The sequence below is a fragment of the Rhodamnia argentea genome, chromosome 6 (assembly GCF_020921035.1).
Source record: "Rhodamnia argentea isolate NSW1041297 chromosome 6, ASM2092103v1, whole genome shotgun sequence".
Taxonomy (NCBI): Eukaryota; Viridiplantae; Streptophyta; class Magnoliopsida; order Myrtales; family Myrtaceae; genus Rhodamnia; species Rhodamnia argentea.
The window spans coordinates 15,296,046-15,317,923 of record NC_063155.1 but is presented as its reverse complement, the minus strand read 5'-3'; the positions used below and the strand labels follow the sequence as shown (position 1 = coordinate 15,317,923).

The 21,878-nt window shown below is 41.4% G+C and overlaps 2 protein-coding genes across 4 annotated transcripts; one reads left to right on the top strand and one right to left on the bottom strand.

The window, feature by feature from the left end:
• Positions 1-640: 640 nt before the first annotated feature.
• Positions 641-2,524, top strand: LOC115748364 (pentatricopeptide repeat-containing protein At3g56550). The gene has a single exon (XM_030684828.2). It carries the CDS (start codon positions 667-669, stop codon positions 2,407-2,409), a length of 1,743 nt encoding a protein of 580 aa, XP_030540688.1. The 5' UTR covers positions 641-666; the 3' UTR covers positions 2,410-2,524.
• A 1,312-nt stretch (positions 2,525-3,836) lies between these two features.
• On the bottom strand, positions 3,837-10,283 carry LOC115748363 (phytochrome A). 3 transcript variants are annotated; one of them, XM_048281094.1, is made up of 7 exons: positions 10,131-10,283; positions 9,680-9,821; positions 9,442-9,641; positions 6,781-8,848; positions 5,723-6,539; positions 4,490-4,780; positions 3,837-4,361 (listed from the first exon to the last, which is right to left on the bottom strand). In XM_048281094.1, the coding sequence occupies exons 4-7, from the start codon at positions 8,834-8,836 to the stop codon at positions 4,148-4,150; spliced, it is 3,378 nt and encodes a 1,125-aa protein (XP_048137051.1). In that variant the 5' UTR covers positions 8,837-8,848; positions 9,442-9,641; positions 9,680-9,821; positions 10,131-10,283; the 3' UTR covers positions 3,837-4,147. The 3 variants fall into 3 exon arrangements, with proteins under 3 accessions (XP_048137051.1, XP_030540687.1, XP_030540685.1); XM_030684827.2 differs by lacking the exon at positions 10,131-10,283 and having other exon boundaries at positions 6,781-8,978; positions 9,680-10,103; XM_030684825.2 differs by lacking the exon at positions 10,131-10,283 and having other exon boundaries at positions 9,680-10,103.
• Positions 10,284-21,878: the final 11,595 nt, after the last annotated feature.

Below are 21,878 nucleotides of genomic sequence, written 5' to 3'. Positions count from 1 at the left end.
GAAGAAAAGGCAGATCTTAGGTCCTAATTCCTCGTTTTCTCCAATTTAAGGATAGATCTTCAAGCTCCGACAGTTCCATGTCATTCCTTGCGCAATGATTCATAAGTAAACTAGCATCGGTACATTGACTCCGGTACTGCCAATGTTTTTGTAGCTTCGGATGTGTGTGTAAATTTCAGTTCTCTCCACTCAATTCTCATGTTGATTCTAGATGAAGTAGCCTGTTCCCTTGCATCTTTTCTTTTGAAATGAGTTTCGAGTTGCATTTTTAGGAGATCGACTGCAATCGGACTAGGCGTTTTCCATCTCCTTTGAACTGTGCAATTGATTAGAGTCGAGCTCCAGATTTTGACCGAAAAACACAATGTTATCCCTTCGTATGATCAATCGATGCAGCCATGTTTCTTGCTTTTGATTGAATGCTTTGAAATGATTCTGATTCCTCTGCAAATTCCGTCTCCGGACATATTTTAATATATAAAATTATTTAGATGAATTGAATTGCTATAAATATTAAAAAATATTTAATTAAAAAAATTAAATAAAATTGAGGATTATAATAAATTTAGAATTTTTTTTTATAATTTTTCCGAAGATGTCCTGTCGCGGCCAGTCTTTTGAATTTTGATACCCAGTCAGCTCAGCGTTGTTTCGTACCATGTTCGCATGTCAACCGCGGACACGATCCTCGCCCTCCTGCAAGGATGCAACAGCCTCCGGAGGCTCAAGACCATCCAGGCACAGGTCTTCGTCCACGGCCTGCAAAGCAACCCCTCCATCTCGGGCAAACTCCTCCACTTCTGCGCGGTCTCGGTCTCGGGTTGCTTGGCCTATGCTCGGGTTCTCTTCGACCGCATCGAATGCCCACAGACCCACGATTGGAGCTCCATCATCAGAGGCTTTGCCGTCGGCACGTCTCCTCTGGAGGCCCTTCTGTATTACAATGGCTTGCTTGGGTCTCCCTTTTCTTGCCCCGACAGCCATTCTTTCTCGGTCGCTCTCAAGGCGTGTGAGAGAGTTGGGGATGAAAAGAAGTGTGGAGAGATTCACGGGACCGTGATTCGAGCTGGGTATGAGATAGATGTCATGGTGTGCACGAACCTGATGAGGTGTTATGCGGGGAATGGTCTGGTTGAGGTTGCGCGGAAGGTGTTTGAAGGTATGTCTGAGAGGGACCTGGTTTCTTGGAATTCCATGATCTCCTGTTACTCTGAGGCTGGTCTGCACCACGAGGCCTTGGGGTTGTACCGTCGGATGGGGAAAGAGAATATGGAAGTCGATGGCTTCACGTTGGTGGGATTGCTCTCGTGCTGCGTTCATGTGGGGGCGTTGAATATGGGAGTTGAATTGCATAGGAGAGCTAGTCGAGAGGGAATTTTGGGGAACATTTATGTTGCAAATGCTCTTATCGACCTGTACGGGAAATGTGGTGACTTGGCCGGAGCTCTTTCCGTCTTTAATGGGATGTCGACTCGGGATGTTTTCACGTGGAACTCCATGATCACTGCATATGGAGTGAATGGGTGTGCGGATGAAGCTGTCTTATTTTTCAGGCAGATGTTGAGAGAAGGCACTCGGCCGAGCTCCATCACATTCCTGGGATTGTTGTCGGGCTGTAGCCACCGAGGCCTGGTGGACAAGGGTGTTGAGTTTTTCCACATGATGAGCTCTAAGTTCAACTTAAAGCCAGAAATAAAGCATTATGGATGCATGGTTGATTTATATGGACGTGCTGGGAAGCTTGACAAGGCGCTAGAAATCATAGGAACCTCTCCTTTTCTGGTTGATCCTGTCATTTGGCGAACTCTTCTAGGTTCTTGCAAGATCCACCAAAATGCACGTATAGGGGAGATTGCCATTAAGAATCTGGTCCAGCTTGGAGCATGTAATGCCGGGGACTGTATACTTCTTGCTACAATATATGCTGAATGCAATGACAAGCGAGGTGTTGCAAGGATGAGAAGGTTGATCAAAAGCCAAGGAATTAGGACGACTCCTGGTTGGAGCTGGATTGAAATTGGCAACCAGGTTCATAGATTTTTTGTGGATGACCAATCACATCCTGATCGAGCTGAAATCTATCGTAAGTTAGAAGAACTAATTTACGAGGCCAGTTTGGCTGGTTATGTGTATAGTAAGTTTCAAGTGACCATGCCTGACTTAAAATGTGAAGGGCATCTGGAGTCCTCCAGTAAGTATCACAGCGAGAAACTGGCTGTTACTTTTGGATTGGCGAGAACTCCTTCCGGAACTAACCTCCGGATAGTGAAGAATCTGAGGATATGCAGAGACTGCCACTCATTTGCAAAGTTCGTCTCGCAAGCATTTGATCGAGAAATTATTGTAAGGGATCGAGTTAGATTTCACCATTTCAGGGGTGGAGTATGTTCCTGCAAGGAGTACTGGTGAAAACCGAACATTGTTATTGATAACCCTTACTATCATAATTGAAAAGATAGCAAGTATGGAAGAAGCTTAGGAGCAAGGACTACTCGAAATCGCACCTACTTTTCCCATCTTGGCTGAAAAGATTTTGCTAAAGAGAAGCAGCTCAAGCTCAAGCTACGTTACATTATGAAAGGTACTGTCTGATGGGATCTCATGAATCGTAGAGCTTTCTTTCAGCCAGTCGTTCTTGCGACAAGTATCGCTCTAATCTTCACATATATGATGCAGGACCATAATTGAGATGGAAGCCTGATGTCATGAAAGTTTAAATTCGAGTACATAGGGATCACTTCCATCAATTGGTCGCACTTTGGTTTTCCGTATTTCATGTTGCGACTTCCAATGTGAAAGGAATGTCGAATGGTCATACGTGGAGAGGATAGTCCATGGTATGTGACTCCATCCTCATTCATGATTTCCTATCTTCTAATGAGTCCCTGAATACAATTAAATTGGCAAAATCTGAATGGGCTCAAAAAAAGATTAGCCAATTAAACTAATTTAGTTATGTTCCTGGCTCGCCTGCTCCCCGCTGCACCATTTTACTCAAGTATGACCACTGTCCAAGCCCTAGACTTTATATCTCGTCGTTTCATGTTGCCATCAGTTGCGGATGCTTTCCTCCAACCTGGTGCAGCTTGGTATGCCAGTTCATCAACTAGACTGACCAGCTCGATGTAACAATGAAATTTCTCAGGGAGCTTATGCGGAATGCATGCTCTAACTTGCTTTATATATGGCGGCCAATGAAGAAATGGACTTCCGTACTGCTGGAGTTCCTGAATTTCTGGACCATTTTATGGATCCCATCATCCCAGCTCAAGAACAGATCAAGTTCAAAAGGTTCTCAGAAAATTAAATTGACCGATCACATGTGGGTCTTATTGCTGAAAAAAGAACTTTAATACGCTCGCTATTTAACACTGTACCCATCATTTCTGAATTATTACAACAACAATCAATCATGAATAGATTGTCGCTTATTTGTCAACAAAAGTAAAAATTGCCCAAAACTGTTCATCAGATGTAAGTCTAAGTTTAGTTGAGGAGACTTTTACAGCCATTTTCCGTGGTATGCTTCCGGGGATGTGACTGGAGGCCGAACTCACAATTAGGTTCCGCCAACGGTTCTAAAAGTTGCTTAGGTAGAATTTTCGAACTGGCATATCGTATAGGTGCAAGAACCTGTATCTTGCATTTCATGTGCGACTTGTACAGTGGTTCTGAGAGTCATTTAGATCTTTGGAGCTTACCTGTGGAGGTTTGTAAGTTCGTGAACTGGCATTAAGCGCGCATGAGAAGTTTTGAGTACCCATGACTCTGAAATTCTAGATGTCTTGTCATGCTTCTTTTGTTTCTTTGTAATTCACCAAAAAGCCACGGCCATCTTTCACAAGCAAACTATTAACATTAACGAGAACAGTGTTTTACAATAGTCAACCCTTAGACATCCCCTTCCCTTCTTTCCTCTCAGCAACAAAACCGGAAACCACAAACCTAGCCTTACACAGGGTTTTCCTGATAAACCTTAGATAACTCTTAGAAGAGAAAAGGACATCAGAGTCGAAAAGCCTTTAATTCACTTGCAACAGGCTGGAGAAAACAAGTCAAATAAACCTTCACTAGATGACACGGTACATGACACGACGCGTACTCTCGTTCAGCTGTACAGAGCGATCGCAAGTCTTACTTTTTCCCTTCAAGCTAGACCCGACTTATTAGCTACAGCGAGTTCGACGGATATGATGAAGGTGGATTTTCCGGCTTCCCTCAGGTACTGCACATCTCCGCTCATTAGCTTCACCAACTTTCTGCTGATAAGCAGGCTGATGCCTTCCTCAGTTATCTCTCCATCATTTTCAAACATCTGGTTCAGCAGCGCTTCCGGTATCCCACCACCAGGGTAGGTCAATCTGATTCAAATTGAAGTATTAAATCGCAAAACTTGTTTGAAACAGGGTGCACGATTGCCATCAATTGCCAACTTCAATAAACACAGAATATAACATGAGCTAACGTGAGAACAGAATGTCTCCAGTACCTTAGCTCCAGGTGTGCAAGTTGAACAGATTCTCCCAAGTGATCTTTGGTCAAACGAGCTGCAATAAGAAGTTGGCTTCCTGCCGGGGTGTAGTTAACCGATATCGACAAGAAATCAGCTAAGACCTGTTGAAGCCTGACACTATCCCCGTATAAAGTTTCGGTCATGGCTTCTTCCGGTGCATTATTGACGATTCGTACACCCTTTCCATTGCTCTTTATCATGACTTGACTCATGGAAGCCACCAAGACTTGATGGAGAGTAAACTCGACCATTTCCAATTCCAAGTATCTGTCGAGAAAGAAATTAAATGGAAAGACAATTAGAAAACAGGACGGGACCAATCTTTTCGTTCTTCCTTCATTGCATCAATTATGTATCTAGACTTCGCTACTTTTTAGAAACAGTAGACTTGGCGATAAATACATCCCCACCCAATATACCGGACACAGCAATACAAGCATAAAACACATGCCAATAGATCGGAGCGGTCAAGGGCCTACATGACAACGATTCTGATTCTCCGATTCTGTTCCCCGTAACAAAGAAAGATAAAAAAAACATATTTGGTAAGGCAAATGATTCTGATTCTAATGTTATTTCCGGGAACAGTTTTAAAGCAAAAACAAGAATAAAAAAAAATTAACTATGAACAAAAGAATCAATTTTCTTAAACACAAAGCAGTATGAAGTCCCACAACTCTCACTCTTCCCTTTTAATTCTCTCATCACTTTCCCTCGATCTAAAATAGAAATTTTGTGCAATTAACAATACGTTTTGATTCTCTAAAGCTCATCCAAGAAACAGAATCAGAAAAAAATCAATTCCAATTAGAATCAGTTTTTGGATCAGAATCGTTGCCATGCATGCCCCTAAGCTTTAGTAGGTTTGATTCAATCACCGGAACATATTTTCATTTGAAGAAGGAGAAAAAGCAAACACATCAATGACCAGAGAAAGAACAAATCATCACTCCACCAGAAAGGTAAGGAAAACGCAACCGCCAGATATCAACAACTGTACTCCTGAAAGAAATTAGACTCGCGCCTTCAGTGGTTCTTATCCTTTATCTCCTGAAAAGTGAATATTTTGAAATCTATCCTTCCAAGCAAACAAGAACACAAGGTAAAGTGGAGACTTCGGAGCATGAAAACATTCTACACAGGAAGAGCTATGAAATTGCAAAAATTGCATATGCTCAGTCATTATTTATATGTATCAAGTGATCATACCCGTCAGTGATGCTATCCAGATCTGAGTCATCAAGGATCTTGCCCAGCTGGCTTTGGCATTGAGCACTGGTATGTAGCAACAGCTTCTGTTCATGTCCTAACTCAGTACCCTCCAGAATTTTGTGAGAAAATATTATCCCCGAGAGAGGGTTTCGAATCTGCCTTTTGATGTAAGCTAATTGTTTTAACCTCTTCAAGGAAGTTTTTTCAGTTAACCGTTGGAGATGAAGCGCCTGCTGCAGCTCTTGGCTTGCGAGCTGCAAGAAGCAAAAAATTCCAGTCACCGAACCCTCTCCGTCAAATTTCTTACTCACGCACAGTAGGCAGTCCACAAACTTCCCACCCCGAGCAAAGAAACCAAACGGAACCTTCTCCGGCTCTTTGCCAGTCATAGCACTATTAAGCACTACACTAAGATTAATAAAAGCTTCTTGATTCTTGAGACGACAGCAAGCCGTGTGCATCCCGAAAACCTCCCCCAATAGCATTTTATCTATCATTTCTTCCCGTTTCCACCCAGTCAATTTTTCCATAGCTGAATTCCACTCAGAGCACCAGCCGAATTCATCTGTTCCAAAAATCGGGGGTATCAAGGGGTTCGGATTTTGCACAATCGCTTTATACTCACCTTCGATTCGAGTGAACTTGTCCATTACCATTTTCTGACCAGTAATGTCCTGAGCGACGAAACACACACCCACGACATTCTCTTGAATGTCCCTGCTAGCGCAGGCATTCGCAATTAAGCTGATTGGCCCAGAGTCCGCTCTAGAATCATGTGTTTTAATCTCAAACTGGATATTCTTCTCTTCCTTGCCTGCGATGAAAGAAGGTAGAACAATGTAATTAACTGTATTTACGAATATCCGAGCACAAAGATAGGATTAATCTACAGATGAAGTGCATCCCCCTTGGCCAAGGACACGTGCTGATTCCACAAACAAGCACAATATCTTTCTATTATAAATGCCATCGGCCAATAGCCTGACGAAGTACACTACCGAAACATGCGCCCTGAAATCACGACATTTGGTATTGAAACTCAGAGTTGGACATACCATGTAATGCCAAGTGTAACATTTTCTTCACTATATCGACAGAAGAATCGTCCACCAGTGTGAGCAAATGCTTCCCTAATGCTTTCTCAACAGACAGACCAGTTAGCTCAGCGATTTTTGTATTCCAACCGTTAACCAGCCCATCAGCATCGACAGCCAGTATCGGAACTGTGGCTGTTTCAATCAGACGGACCATCTCACTTGTCACTGCTTCCAATTCTTGAATCCCTTGAATTTTAAGGTCATTAAGCCTCGTATGGATGGTTGAGGTGTTCATGTCAATCGCTTCATTTTCTTTCAAGGCGTTCCTCAAGATAAGCTGCAGCGAGTGGATTGCGTCCATCTCAAAGTCTTTCCAAGGTAAACTCCTTGTCTTGACTACTTCAAGAAAAGCCTTGAAGGATGACCTTGGATGCATTTTCCTATTATCATCCTTCTCATCAGGGTCATGCTTCGCTCCACCCCAACGAATTTCAGACGCAGTTGGTGAGCGGAACCAGAAAATCATGTCCTTTGCGCTTATTCTCACAGCAGCCATCCCACACACAATGTCGCCAACAGCAAGAGCCCCTGGGAATCCCGCATCATACAAGCTATCTGTACTCAATCCCGTGGAATCCATATGGTACTCGGACAACCACGATGCAATGCCATGCAAATGTTCATCGTCCGGACTTACTCCCAGCTTATATGACTTGCTTTTATACAGAAGGGCAGCACCATCGCATCGAACAAGGTCCATCACATTTGGGGTCTGAGACACAATGCCTAGAGGCGCATCACGCATCAGCATATCGCACAAGAGCGTCTGGGTTCGCAAGATATTTTTCTCGACCATTTGATTTTCTAGCTCAAGCTCCTTGTTGACATGGATAGCAAACACTTGGGCAAGAAACTCACAGGCATATCGAAGTGGGAATGGAACAAACCTTGGAGTTGTGTTATGGCAAACTACTAAACCCCAAAGTCTCTTTCTCTTTTGAGGCTGCACAGAGTTGGGGTCGTGGACTTCTTCGTTATCCTCATTGATGACAACTGCCATAACCAGAGAAGCAATAGAGTTCATGTTTTCCATGTACTGTAAATGACAAGTGTGTGGGGCCCTCATGGTCGAACCGCACAAGGTGAGATCAAAGGGAAGATTCTCATCCTGAAGCACCTTCACGTGTTTTGCCCGGCAATCAACAATCATGCGGACCTTATTCTTCATGAACAGAAACCGTGCAGCTTGAGGAATATCCGTGGCAGGATAATGCAGACCCAGATATGGCTCCAGGCCTGGCTTTGTCATCTCCGAGACTACTTCGCCGTGATCATCATCATGGAACTTATATGCCATAGCCCTGTCGTAACCCGTTAGTTCAAAGACTTCCTGAACCATCGTGTCACAAAGCCTTTCCATGCTCCCACTAGGCAAAGACTGCAAGCGTGCAATGGCTTTAGCCGCAAGCTTATATGACTGCAAGGCTCCAGCGGCCGTCATAGGGACTTCATAAGGCTTCACAGGTTCAAAATCAATGATTATGCTACCGGTCACTCTATGGACAATTCCATAGAAGGGCTTTCCAGAAGTTTTACAATGGACTAAGATGGGATTCAATAGAGAAACATCAGCAAATCCAAAGACCTTATGGAGAGCAGAGGCGCTGGGTGCAGTAAATATGGTCCTGACGTCAGTCCCAATCCCGAGGACCGGCTGCTCCCCAACGCTCGGAACTGCGTGGCTCACCATGGTCAGCATCTCAGGCGCATTCTCACTGTACGCAATGACCTTGAAAGTTTTTTCGTCCAATGCTAAAAGGCAACCGAATGGCTGGATCGTCTTCCCTTTCTGTATCTGATGGAGGTAAGCCGTTGTTACTTTGTCGGATCTTGGTCGCTGATCTCCACTTGGGGCGCCCATTGCCCGCACTGAGCTTGAATAGTCAAAGGAACTACCAGACTCCTCGAAATCAGCATGCAGCTTAGCATCTACAGTGGTTTGAGCAATTATCCTCGCGCTATGCCTCGACCTTGCTGAGTTGCTGGATGATTGGCTGGGTCTTGAAGAAGACATCTTCGATCAAATCTGTTCAGGGCACAAAAATATAACTAACTCCAAGAACTGATAAATCCTGATTCAGATGGCCGTATGAATCTGCTCTGCCCAAACTCCAGTCGGATTTGGCAAATGGATAACACACTCATACCAATATGTTCTGAAAAGGCTCCATAAAGACACAGCAAGAGAGTACTTCAATACTGGATATGCAAGACAATGTGCAACATTTCATTTCCAGCCCTCTAGCCAACAGTTACCCCCTAATTGATCTGAGTTCTATGGAGCGTATTTAACTGGAAACTGAAGCTTGAGACAGTTTAGAATTCCAGAGTAAACTAAATGCAGAGCAAGATGACAGATATCCCACAGTTGTGATAAAAATGTCCTGAACAAATGACAAACGCCCTACGCTTTCATTAAGCAAATTCTTACCGATCAAAGACAAACAGCTACAGCTAAATAAGCAAAGTAGTTCCTACATCAAATGAATTACCAACTGAAACAGAACAGCATAAAAGGTACAAGTGCCTAAGTCAGACACATGTAGGAACAATTACAACTCAAGCCCAAGCCAATCCTCAAACTTAGTCAAGCTTAAAAAGAAACTGAAGTTCTTGCACCTTGGTAAACTCTGAGAAGGAAGCCCAGTAAGAGCAGAAAGATTTTCCTTCTCAAGTCTTCCACTCCCAACAGAACGGTAGCCAAAAGAGAGCAGCTTCAAGAAGAGCTTGGGAATTTGAAGAATCCCAGGAAGCGAAGGAAACACCTTTTTGAACGACAAAAACAAAAACCCTCCGACACAGTTTATCCGGACCAAAACCTCGATCACCGCCTTCGACCAACAGAAAGAAAAAAAACCTCGATCACCGCCTTCTTTGTCCCCCTCCTCTCACAAGACTATACTTGAAGGGACCACTCAAATCGAACTCACCCATCTTTTTATTTCGCTTTTCTTTGCCTCTCCTTTGATGAATCTCCCTCCGGCTCCATCCAATCAACACTCACAAGACAGAGGAACAGAGCAGTGATAAAAAAAAACATACTTTTAACAAAAAGAAAAAAAAATTTTGGGAGGAGTCGAGTACAGTTTCCAATGTGGATGATGAGAGAGAGGGAGGGAGCTTGGATCACAGCTATAATTAGCATGAACCCGCGATTTTATTAGCTGAGGCTCAGTCAGGCGCCCACATAAAGTTTCTATTTTTAATTAGTACCGATTCCTCCCCCATTAAAGAAAGGAAGGGGCGAAAAGCAGGGGAAAGAGAAAGAAAATGAAATCAAGAACATAGCACCCACTACGATTACCCACTTGGGATAAACGACAAAATCCGGAAGTGGGGTCCTTTTTGTATCATCAAAACATACGCAAAGGGGGCCAAGGAAAAGGGATACGAAGCCCCAGTTGCAGAGAGGCGGAGGAGAGAGAAAATGTGACGGTAGAGAGAGACAGGGACAGAGATATCCTCCCAGCTGCGGAAAGACGGAGGAGAGAGAAAATGTGACGGTAGAGAGAGAGAGCGACAGAGAGGCTGATACAGCGAAGAATGAAGCGCAGGCTTTGGTTTTATTAGCATAAATTATCATCGAAAATTGATTCAAGTGCAGATGGGCATGGCCTTGGCCTTGGCATTGTCCCCCACGTAATGGAGACTGAGAATTCCCGGCAAGCCGAATGGGTGTTATGGCACTCACGTGTGCCCCCTCCTCCCCTTGTCAGATCCCAGCCAATCAACACCAACTTGATCCTGAACTCGGTCATCCAAATTCTGCAATTTTATCTTCTTCTTTCTCTCTCTCTCTCTGTCTCTCTCTTTGTGTCTAGATTTGGATAGAGCTTCTGAGATTTGGACGGGTCGTCCTCCGTCCATCGCGTATCGAGCGAAACAGGGGAAAGCGCGAGCGCGCAGAGTCGAACTCCTCGTCTCATTGTCAAGTCAATATCTCTACCCGTTGGTTTCCTGCCTCGTTGGGCTTCAAAGCAGCACTTGTGCTGTCAAGCTTAGTAGCCCTTTTCAAGTCGAGCACAGCTCACATTGAAGTCCTATTAAACGTGCCCGGACTTGGTATGATTCACGTAATCACGACTGTCGAGTCGAGTTGAGTAAGACCATGAGCAAGAAATTTTTCCATTTTCTCGATAGTTGGATGGATAGCACGCACGAATTTGTCAAGGCTTTTCACGAGTTATATCCGTGCTCAAGCAAATAAATATCGGGATTGGGGACACATGATGATTGATCCTTAGATGGTAATTTATTCGGTACTCGACATTATAGATTACATAAGTAGTGCGCTTCTAGCCCGAGATCTATGCATAGTTATCGTTTGGAAACGTTGGCAATCTAGTTAGACTTGTTTCAGCATCAATTTGATGAAATGATTTTGTTGTCGGGATGCGTGTTCATTTTCCAAACTGTTATGCGGAGCGAATTCTGAGAATAGAATCCATGAAGTTCGGTGCAATTTTCGGGCCTCACACGGCACTTTTTCGGACGGTCATTAACACGACTTGGATCGGGCCGTGACATGAGGGGTCTACATGGTAATCATTCTTATTTTTTTATTTTGATTTTGAGAATAAAAAAAGATGAGAATCGTATTTGATAACGTAAATAAATTTGATTCCGATTCTATTCACGAATCGAGTTTTAGAGAATCATAATCGGTTTAAGAGTAAAATCCATAACAAAAAAAAAGTTGGTTACGCAAAAAAAAAAAAAAATCACTTCTAGAATCACAAAATAAAATGAAGTCTCACATCTCTCACTTTTCCCTTTCGGTTCTCCTGTCACTTTTCCCTCAACCTTATAAAAATAAAATAAAATTTAAAATTTAAAAAATTTAAAATTTTTTTTAAAAATCACAAAAAAATTTAGAAAATCCATAAAAATAGAATAAGCTTATATTAGGCTAGTTTAACCTCATTTTCATAAATTTGGGCCTACATTTCTTAGATTTCATAGATTTCACTCTTACGCAAAAAATGTCACAGAAGATTATGGCATCCAACATGTGGATGGTAATATATATACTCATAGCGGCGTGTCACAAATTGTAAACATTTGCACGTGGAGCTGAAGCTAAACACCCACTTGGATTTAGGACAGAAGCTGCAAAATGATAGTGAAGGACTTGTACTTCATATCAAGGAGGATATTTTTTTTTTTTTTTTGTCGGTGGATAATTTGATTATTCGACTGCTATGTTTGTATGTATTTTGGACAACGCAATATTTAAAGAAAAAAATGAGTTATTAATTTAGAAATTGTCCTATGCTTCAATCGAACTTCAAACGTAATGTATTAAAATTTGTGTTTCATTTATGACATGCTAAAAAAATAATATATTTTAAATTATTTTAGTGTGTATTGGAAATTAGTCTTCAATTTAGGATGAAATTTTACAAAGTAATTGCATAGTTATTTGACTTAAATGAAAACAATTAGGAAGAGAAACAGTTTTTTTAAACAGAAATTTTGTGCAATTATCAAACGCGTTTCTATTTCGAGAACAGAAATTTTGGGCGGTTATCAAACGCGTTACGTAGGGGTGTCAAAAAAGCCCACGCAGGCCCCACGCGACTCGGCCCTGTCTCAAATTAGGCATATTCTTGGGCCGGGCCTCGATACTATTCTGAAAATCTACCCAAAAGCAAAAGGAAGACCCGCTCTTGAGTCCAAGATTTCGTCTCTTCCTTGTTCGTTGTTCACACGCAACCACACTCTCCTTCCCACAAACCCTAGCTTCCTGATTCAACCAGACTCTCGCCTCCGCAACACAGCAACAACCACCGACTCCGAGAAGAGAAGATCGACAGCCCTAATTCCCGATTCAACCAGATTCTCTGCCGCTTCCAAGGTACATGCTCTTCTCCTTCTTCGTTGCAATCCCGCATCACACTCTTTTCCCTTTTCAACTTTCAAAGGGTTTTTTACCTTCTCTCGGAAAGAATCGTTCAAAACACTCTTTCCTTCTTTCCCTTGGCTCTGTTAGTTTGGAGAATTCTGCTATAATCTAAGCTCATGAAGTGGAATTTTCCAAGACCTGCAAGGAAAGTTTCATCGGTTCAAGCTCAATTGAGGAAGCAAACTCAAGAAGAAGAAGAAGAAGAAGAAGAAGAAGAAGAAGAAGAAGAAGGAAGAGGGTATGATTCTTGTAAAGGCTCTTCTCTACATGTGAAATGGTTGAAATGACGTATTACGCTCAAGACCGTTGCACTTTCTTTACACTCATGTACACTAAGCCTTTTGGCTCTCTGCATCTTCTCTATTTGGCACTTTCCTCTCTTGCTCGAATGCTCCATTTGACGCACCTGATCTCTTTGATGATTCTTGCTTGCTTTTAGTTGAAACACTACACACGAATCTCATTTGCTATCGATTTGTACTGTGGCTTCATGCAAATGTTCATCGTTTACATCATTTGCAACATGACATTTTAAGTCCATTGTTTAATCTCTCCTAAGTTATGTTTTGTGATTGAGTGATGTCTCCGCTGGGGATGTTGCAATAACGAGACAGTACACCTTTAGGATTGGCAAAGTAACCAAGAAATTGCAGGTAGCAAACTTTGAATATTTTAGGTGGCTTCCTGGCAAATTTGCTTCAAGAGACAAGTTGATAGGAGTCATTCTGCAGTGTCTTGTTGATATGTGAGACAATTTTCTAGGGGTTCTAGGACTTGAGCTTCTGCTGATCTTTCTTTTAACCCTCAATTACCTCGGTGATGAAGGGTAGCTTAAGAAAAGTGAAAAACTGCATTTTTTACAATCGAGTAGAAGAATCTTTTTGGCAATTTTCACCTTTAACTAAATTTGTTTGCAACTGGAGAGCTTTTAGTAATTACCGTTGAATGTTCAATTTGTTAGATGGCTGAAACGAGTGCTTCAAGTTCAAGTACCACAGAAAAAAAAAAAAAGAGGAGATCTTCGGTAGTGTGGGAACACTTCAAACAGATTTCTGGTAAAGAAAAGGCTGATGTTTGTATTGCGGGGCTGAGATAGGTTGTGCTAGTAGTCAAGGTACCAATTCAATGCATCGTCATTTGTCAAGATGTAAGGAATACCCATATGCAAATGTCGATAAAAGGCAAAGAAATGCCTTGGGTCAATTTGGTGGGGTTGGTAGTTCATCCGGACCAATCAAATTGAACTTGCCAATATTTATGACAGACTTTGCCAATATGTTATGCTGTTGTTTCAATTCTTTTAAATTGTCTCTCTTAGATCGAGTAATCCTATTGCGGAATCATCGATATGTCACATTTGGCAACTAAACTTTTGTGAGTAAACTAATTATCAATGGCAAGATTAAGTGTGTTGTTTCTTCCTTTTTACATATTGTGTGTAGCATGCAATTGGTTACTTCATTGCAAAGGCACATCACTAGTTGTTGGAGAAGTCCTTCAGATTGTTGGATAGTTTGCAGCTGCTTGGTCAGTGGGGATAGATTGGCTGGAAGAGAGCATGAAGATGAAAAATGAAGACCAAAGTCATAATGAATTCGGCTTGATTGTGGCATTTGGACTTGGGGTTACATTTGAAGGTATTCTTGCGAGGAACCTCACTATTTGAGAAAAACACAAAGATCATTTGCTTGCAGATGGTGATCAGCAGATCTTAACGGCATTACCCACGAAGACTCTTAGCGCAAGCTACTCGATTAACAGTGTCCTTTTCGTTGTGTTAAAGAATTTGTGATCTGGAGTCGAGTACATCACTTAAGCCCGTAACTAAGGTCAAAAGATAGTTGTGCAGCTTGTATTTGGATGTGATTTCCCGTTCTCAACATCTCTATGTTTCTGACTATAGTAAGTTTATTAAATCACTATAATTTATTTTGAGATTTCATTCACTGGATGGACTTCTGTGTTGTCCCATTTATTTATACAGGATGTGACAAGGTTAAATATAGGACTATCAATGTCTCAAGATTTCTCTATTTGTGACAATGGTCTATTTGTTGACAAACAAAAATATATATGTTTGCGTGTCATCAGTATTAGTATATTTTGATCTCTAATCCAATTTGAGGTGACAAGCCAACAGGGTTTTTTTTTTTTTTTGGAGCAATTTGAAATGGAGCTCATTCATTGCATTAATTACGACATGTGATTGCGGGTGAACATAAGTGGACGAGCAATTTGCACATGTTTTTCTTTGGAATGATGAGCTCAAAATCTGCTGCTGAAGATTTTTTTTTTTAAACACTATGGGGATCTTGATTCCAAATTCTTAAACTTATAAAAAAAAAAAAAAAAAAAAAAAGAAGAAGGAACCCGACCCGACCTGAAGATTTGGGTCATATGTAGTTCAGGCTCGGGCCGGGCCGAGCTAGGTACTATATAATTTCGGGCCAGCTCAGGCCGGGCCAAGACTCGGCCCGACTCAGCCCGTTGACACCCCTAGCGTTCTAATTTTCTAAAACTCATCCACGAACAGAATCAGAAAAAAGCAGTTTAATCAGAATCAGTTTTCTGGAATAGAATGATTACCATACACAGCCGAGATGTCTGTTAAAAGTGTCCAAACTTGTCTCTGCTCCCTCGTCCCCTGTGAATCACACGTGCAAAAATGCAGGATGTAACGAAGGAGTGGTTTTCATTTGACAACATTGGAAACTGTTGGCTGAGTACTTCTTTTCGCCTATTGAAATTGGGTATATGTGAGATACCGACATTTGATCGTTGAAAGTCGGAAAACATGTGCGGATGTCGATTGGAGAACTTAAAATCCTTGTGCCAACCTTCAGTACTGCAACACTTCCGACAATTAGACCTGTCAAATGAGTGGCTAGGATTTGGATTGACTCAAATAGACCCGTTTTGATCCATTTTCATGCAATACAAATTTAGTAATTTATACCCGATCCGACCCATATTCAACCCCCACCCAAACCATATCCGGCCCCACCTATATTCCTGTGACACTTTCAGATCTAACTCATTCTAGAAAAACTCATATACAAATTGAGGTGAGAGTGCGGAGCAAGTGAGCACAAGATAGAATGAGGGCGAGAGAAAATAAAAAAAAAATCATAGAAGTTGGCTAAGTTTGTGAATCCATATATAACTCATTTACAACTTATTTATGACCCATTTATTAAATATAACTAATTCATATATTAACACAGCCCATCATGTATGCGTTAAGAACTGAATTTGTGACCCATTTTGACAGGTCTGACAAACCATGTGTAACGATCGTCCGAAGATTCTGAAACACCAACGGCAAGACACCGTTTCTTATTGCTGGTACACCGCCCGCGGGGTAAAATCTCATTTCCCGTTCTTCACCGATATATGTAGACAAGAGGACCCGAATATATGAACACCTGGAGAGGTTTTGCCGACCTGCAGATCTGCGCATGTCGAGCTTCGTTTTGAGTAATCAGAAGCAATACCAAAACGTTTCGATCGAAAGTATCCCGGAATAACATCCAGTGGTTCTAGTGTCTCCTGGAACAAATTTCGGTTGCCATTCTTGGACAGATCTTTCTTGCTTGAGATCCTTCTTGTTTCGCATATGTTCAACAATGTCCCGTGCTCAATGCTGAGTGAGAGGCAGAAAACACATTGTATGTTCTGCAGAAAGTGTTCAATCTCATTACAAGCGTGTTCCAATCTCAATTGTTAAGTGTCTCAAGACTCTGGAACTGATGAATCCATGGATCAAGATTCTGTTAGGCAATCATTACATAACTCTTGCTTGCCTTCGCCAATCTGGGTTGACTTCTGGATCGAGAGAAGTCATAATACAGAATACCATACACAAGGACGGCAGTTCTCAATGAAGTCGTCAACCAACTTTTTCCAGTCAATGAAAATTCGTTAACTATGAATTTGAGATCTTCTACATCTCTGGAAGTGGAGGGCCAAAATCAGATCATCTATGAAAAATTCTACCAGAGCTCTAGGTGTAAGCTCTACATGTACCGGAGTACCCAAGAAAACTAGATGTTCTGACACTAACTGTTCCTGGTTTACCAAACAAATGGCCTGATAGAATCATCTTCACAGTGCAAATTCTAAAAGAGTGGTGGCCAGATATAAGGAGAATACATCTTATACCAGCTCATATCTTGATCACAGTCGATTCAGGCGTTTTCCCTACACCGTAAAGCAGCAATTCTACTTTAACTTGCTGTTTTATTTGTCCAGTTGAGCATGCTATAAGTTTTTAACTATATGTATATAAGTAGGAAAGCTATGTAGTTGCCCCAGTCACGAGAAACGAACCAACCAGGTACATGATAACCCATTCCTCAAAAGCTGGACATACCACAAGAAATAACTCGTGCTAGGAAATATGGACAGCAATGATGATGAAGGCTAGAGAAACAAAATGCGCCACGATGCTTACTGCTTAGGTCCTGAAAGAAGATTATGGGTTTATTCATTTACTGGGTTAAGACATCTCTCTGTTCCTTCTTTAGGGAAAGGAAGAAACAATCCAGGCAATAAAAACCTACTTCCTCCTCTCAGAAACACCCAGTTTCATGATAGTTCAAGTGCTATCAGCAATCTATCAAAGTCACACTAGCAAACAAATATAGAAACTCAACATCTATGAATCTTGGAGTACACCCTTTTTCTCGAAGAAATCTTCAGATTTCCCAGAAGTCCCCCCAGCAACATCCAAATTGTCCACCCTATCGAACTGCTGAGAGACAAGCGGTTTTAATGAAGGTCGAAGAAATCACTATGCCTCGTTGATTTACATTGGCAATCGATAAGTCTTAAGTGTCTCAACTTGATTTTCATTCCATCCGTACCAAATGCTTTCCCATGAATCCTATTTCCCATATTGCTGGCACCGAAAGGTTCAAACCGACCGACCCACCATTCTCAAATTTTCCACATTCAGCTCTCCTAATGAACAATCAACCTAAGTGACAATGTGACACCAAACACACAAAATCCATCTGAAAATTCGGAATCTGTCTTCCTAGTCATGCCACATTGCCATAAAACACTCCAAGCCACTCACTGAAAACCCAAATTCAGTAAGTGCCCACTCCATAGAACTGCACAAAGACAAGACTACCAGTCATCGTCGTTTTGCAACACCACTGACGTCAATCCATGAGCTCAAAGCCACCGTACACATTGTTCCATCAAAAGCACTTTTTTTCAATGAATAAGACATCAATCAATCTTCAATTAATGCCATCCAAACTACTAGTCATCGACTGATTCGCAACATCATTGATTAACAAGGACTTCACGTTCCATCCACACCAAATTCTTTCCAATTATTCCTCGTCCCATGATACTGTCATTGAAATGTTCAAACAACCAACCCTTCCAAGTCATATTTTACACATTCAGCTCCCCTGCTGAACAATCGACCTACAGTGACAATTTGACAGAGTAAGCAAAACCATCTTGAAAATTCAAAGCCTCTGTCTTCCTGATCATGCCACATTGCCACCGAACACTAGAAGACACTCATCAACTACCCAAACACAGACCCAACTGATCTAAAACTCAATGGCCGTTACCCGCCGCAAAATAAAAAAAGAAGCTAACCTTTTTTTCAGTAATCTCATCAACTTTGAATCAAGCAAGACCGACCCCCAACGTCAACGTCTCAAGTGGGGATTGCATTCCTCGGAATAAAAATCGTTCTTTTCCAACGAATCCCTTATCAACTCCTGAGTGAACGTGGGATCATTGGGGTCGCTTGAGCGAGACGCGTCCGGCGATTCCAGAGCCCTGGGTCTGCCAAGACAGAAAGCGCTACCTTTATCGCCAAGGCAACCACCGTGGCCAATCCTCTTCTTCCCCGAGCACCCGGAGTTGATCCTAGCCACAGAGCCTCCACGAGAGTCGGACAAGCCGTCGCTGTTTTTGGCGCGAGGCCGCCTCTTGCGCGCGCAGAACAGATTGAAGAACGATGGAAACTTTCCGGGTGCCGTGAAGTCGCTGCCATTGCCGTCGCTCCTCTTCCGATCACAGGTGCCGGCGTTGCAAACAGACATCAAACGAACAGAGACTGTCCCTGAACGATCAAAACGACGCGTTCATCATTCGAGCGTCCATGATATCGGGGAGAGAGAGAGAGAGAGAGCATAAATTCCCCCCAAAAAAACGTACACTTTTTAGTCTAACTTTGCCGACCCAAAAATAAAAATAAAAAGGAAAAATTTCAAACAAAAATTCGAAGTACCATTATATTAAGCCTAAAGTGACCTTATTTTTTTTTTTTTAAATAAGGACATAAAATGATTTTTTTTCAAATAAAAACCTAAAATGACCACATCAATCTCAATTCTTAAAGAAGATCTTGATCTCACCGGCCAATCCAGGCATTTTCACTCTTTACTTTTTTTTTCTTTTTTTCTTTCTATTTTGTTGGTGGCCGGTCTCGTGCTATGGCCAACCTCCGACGAGGCCTAGGAGAGGGTTAAGCGAGGGTCGCCTCGCCCACGACCCGCGAGGCGACTCTCGCCGGCGACCAACGAGGGCTTGCGGGCCCTCGCCCAAGAGTCATTTCTCTAGCTCCGTATAATTTGACTAACGAAAAATGTTGACACAGATTATTTAATATTTTATCTCTTGTTAAAGCATTAAAATGATGTTGTTTCAATTTGAATTCTAATTTTGGGAAAATTCCAAATAAGGCACAAAGTGATTTTATTTTCTCAAATAAGGGCCACAAGTGAACATTGTTTCAAATAAGGCAATAAAGTGGCATAACATGTTTCTATTAAAAGCCTGAAATGGTCATGGAGTTTCAAAAAATGGCTGGGCCTAAGGGGCATTTTTGTCATTTCCTATTTTTATTTTTTTTTATTTTTTCTCTTTTTTCCTATAAAAAAAATAGCCACACAAGTGGGAGGGCTACACCTCCCTCTTGTGGACGCCAGCGACCCCACCGACCACAGGTGAGGGCCTACATAGGGAGATGGCCGGCGACAAGGGCTAGTCGGGGAGGTTGTCGGCCCTTGCCGAGGCATCGGCCTTTGCCGCCCCTTTTGCCATTGTGTGTGTGTGTGTGTGTTTTTTTTCTTTTTTCTTAATTATTTTAAATTTTAAGGAAACAGAAAAAGGAAAGGTCTAAAAAAAAAATCAAATCAAGGAAAAAGACGAAAAATGCCCTTGAAATCAAGCTCTTTTTTGAAATTTCATGGCCACTTCATACCTTTATTTGAAACAAAATTTACTTGGGGGCCCTTATTTGAGAAAATGATACAACTTCAGACATTTATTTAAAATAATATTTACTTGAGACCCTTATTTGAGAAAACAAGAGTACATCGAGTCCTTATTTGAAATTTTTCCCTAATTTTTACACAAATTTTAATTACATTAGGTTAGAAAATCTTTTAAAAAAATCATATAAAAGACAAACTCAAACAAGGAAAAAAGGCTAAATTAACAAAAGGAAAAAACCAGGCTCCCCTGCTTTGGCCGCTGTCGTCCCATCACTGGTGGGTAGCGGCCATGGTGGGAGGGCTGCCTCCCACCTATTTGTTTTTTTTTTTTTTTAATTAGCTTTCTTATTTTAATTTAATTTAACTAAAATTTAGGTTAAAATTACCTTTTGATGAAAATACCATTGACCGGCTAGAATATTTACCTGATCGGCAAGATCAGGCCTTTGTTTGAAATTTTATCAAATAAAAATTAAAAAATGATTTAATATGACTTTCGAGAAAAGAAAAAATTAGTAAATCAATAAAACGGGATATTTTTTAGATTATTCACTAATTGATTAAGGGAAAATTCTAAATAAGGGCCTGAATTACTCTTATTTTTTCAAAGAAGAGTCCGAAATGAACATTATCTCAAATAAAGGCACGAAGTGTCCTCTTTGCTTCAAAAAAGACCTAACCAAGGGCATTTTGGTTATGTTTTTATGATTTTCCTTTTCCTTTTTTTTTATTTTTTCTTTTCTTGTTTCCCATTTCTATTTTTTTTCCCTTCATTTCACCCAAACCCTCACCTACTTTGCCCTCTCCAAAGCACTGTTCATCTTCTCTTTTACAGAGACAACCCATAGGACTTTTTTACATAATTTTCCCTTTGCTTGAGGCACCCATTTGCAAATAAGGCTTATGGTTGCCTAGTTGACGCGCGGTGACTGTCGCACTGCTACTCCAGATCTGTTCGTCGCAAGGCTCGCCGAGGTCACACAACCCCAGCGTCGTTGCGATTTGGGCTCGCGACCTCCTAGGCTCGCGGCGGCGACCAAACGTGAGACTCGAGGCTCATCATCCTCATCGCTAGCAGTGGTGACGACCTATTTCCTTCTAGCGTTCTCGACTAAATGTGGCCCCTCGGGATTGTTGAGCAGTTCCATGGAGAACTTGGCGAAAAAATCGAAGAAATTGTCTCTCTTGGCCTTGCCCTGCCCAGAGGTGAGGCAGCCCTCGATGGCTGCAAGGGACGCCTCACCCGCCAAAATAAAGGGAAAAATAGAAAAAAAAAAGAAATCAAAAAATCAAAAAAATTAAATGCCCCTAGCCAGGCCCTTATTTGAAATAAAAAGGCATTTCGGACTCTTATTTGACACTGGATTCACCTCGGGCATTTATTTAAGAAAATAAGAGCACGTCAGTCCCTTTGAAATTTTTCAAATTGACTTAGGTTAAAGATTGTTAAATGGATAAATTTAAATTTAATAAAATTAATTCCGGTTTTGTATAGATAACACAACGTCTAACCCTTTTTTTAAACCGTTCTCTATAAATGGGCTTTTACGTAAAATATACGTTCTCTACGTGAAGATAATTTGCACGTAATCTGGCAATGGAAAATCAAAGTATTTACGCTTACGTTTGAAGATATTAATTCCCTTATCGCTTTTGTTCTAAAAAAGAGTACTCGCCCAATGTAACCATAATTAATAAGTTTGAAATATAATATTCACTTCCGGATGTTAAAATTGGAAAAAAAAAATAGATGTCTGGTAAAAATGGAAAAATATAAATTTTGACGAGAAATTAAGGATGCGATTTGAAGTGGACCAACATGCTTAGCAATCTCAAGCAATATGTATATATACCGATCGATTCGGGTCAAATATGACTTATCGGAGCAGATGCCGGATTTG

What these genes read in the sequence shown, in the direction of transcription:
- LOC115748364 (XM_030684828.2), top strand. Translation starts at nt 667, where the DNA reads ATGTCAACCGCGGACACGATCCTCGCCCTCCTGCAAGGATGCAACAGC.
- LOC115748363 (XM_048281094.1), bottom strand. Translation starts at nt 8,836, where the DNA reads ATGTCTTCTTCAAGACCCAGCCAATCATCCAGCAACTCAGCAAGGTCG. An exon ending in GTTACACTTGGCATTACATG is followed by an intron (nt 6,540 to 6,780) that starts GTATGTCCAACT and finishes CTTTCATCGCAG; the next exon opens with GCAAGGAAGAGAAGAATATC. An exon ending in CTGGATAGCATCACTGACGG is followed by an intron (nt 4,781 to 5,722) that starts GTATGATCACTT and finishes CTTTCTCGACAG; the next exon opens with ATACTTGGAATTGGAAATGG.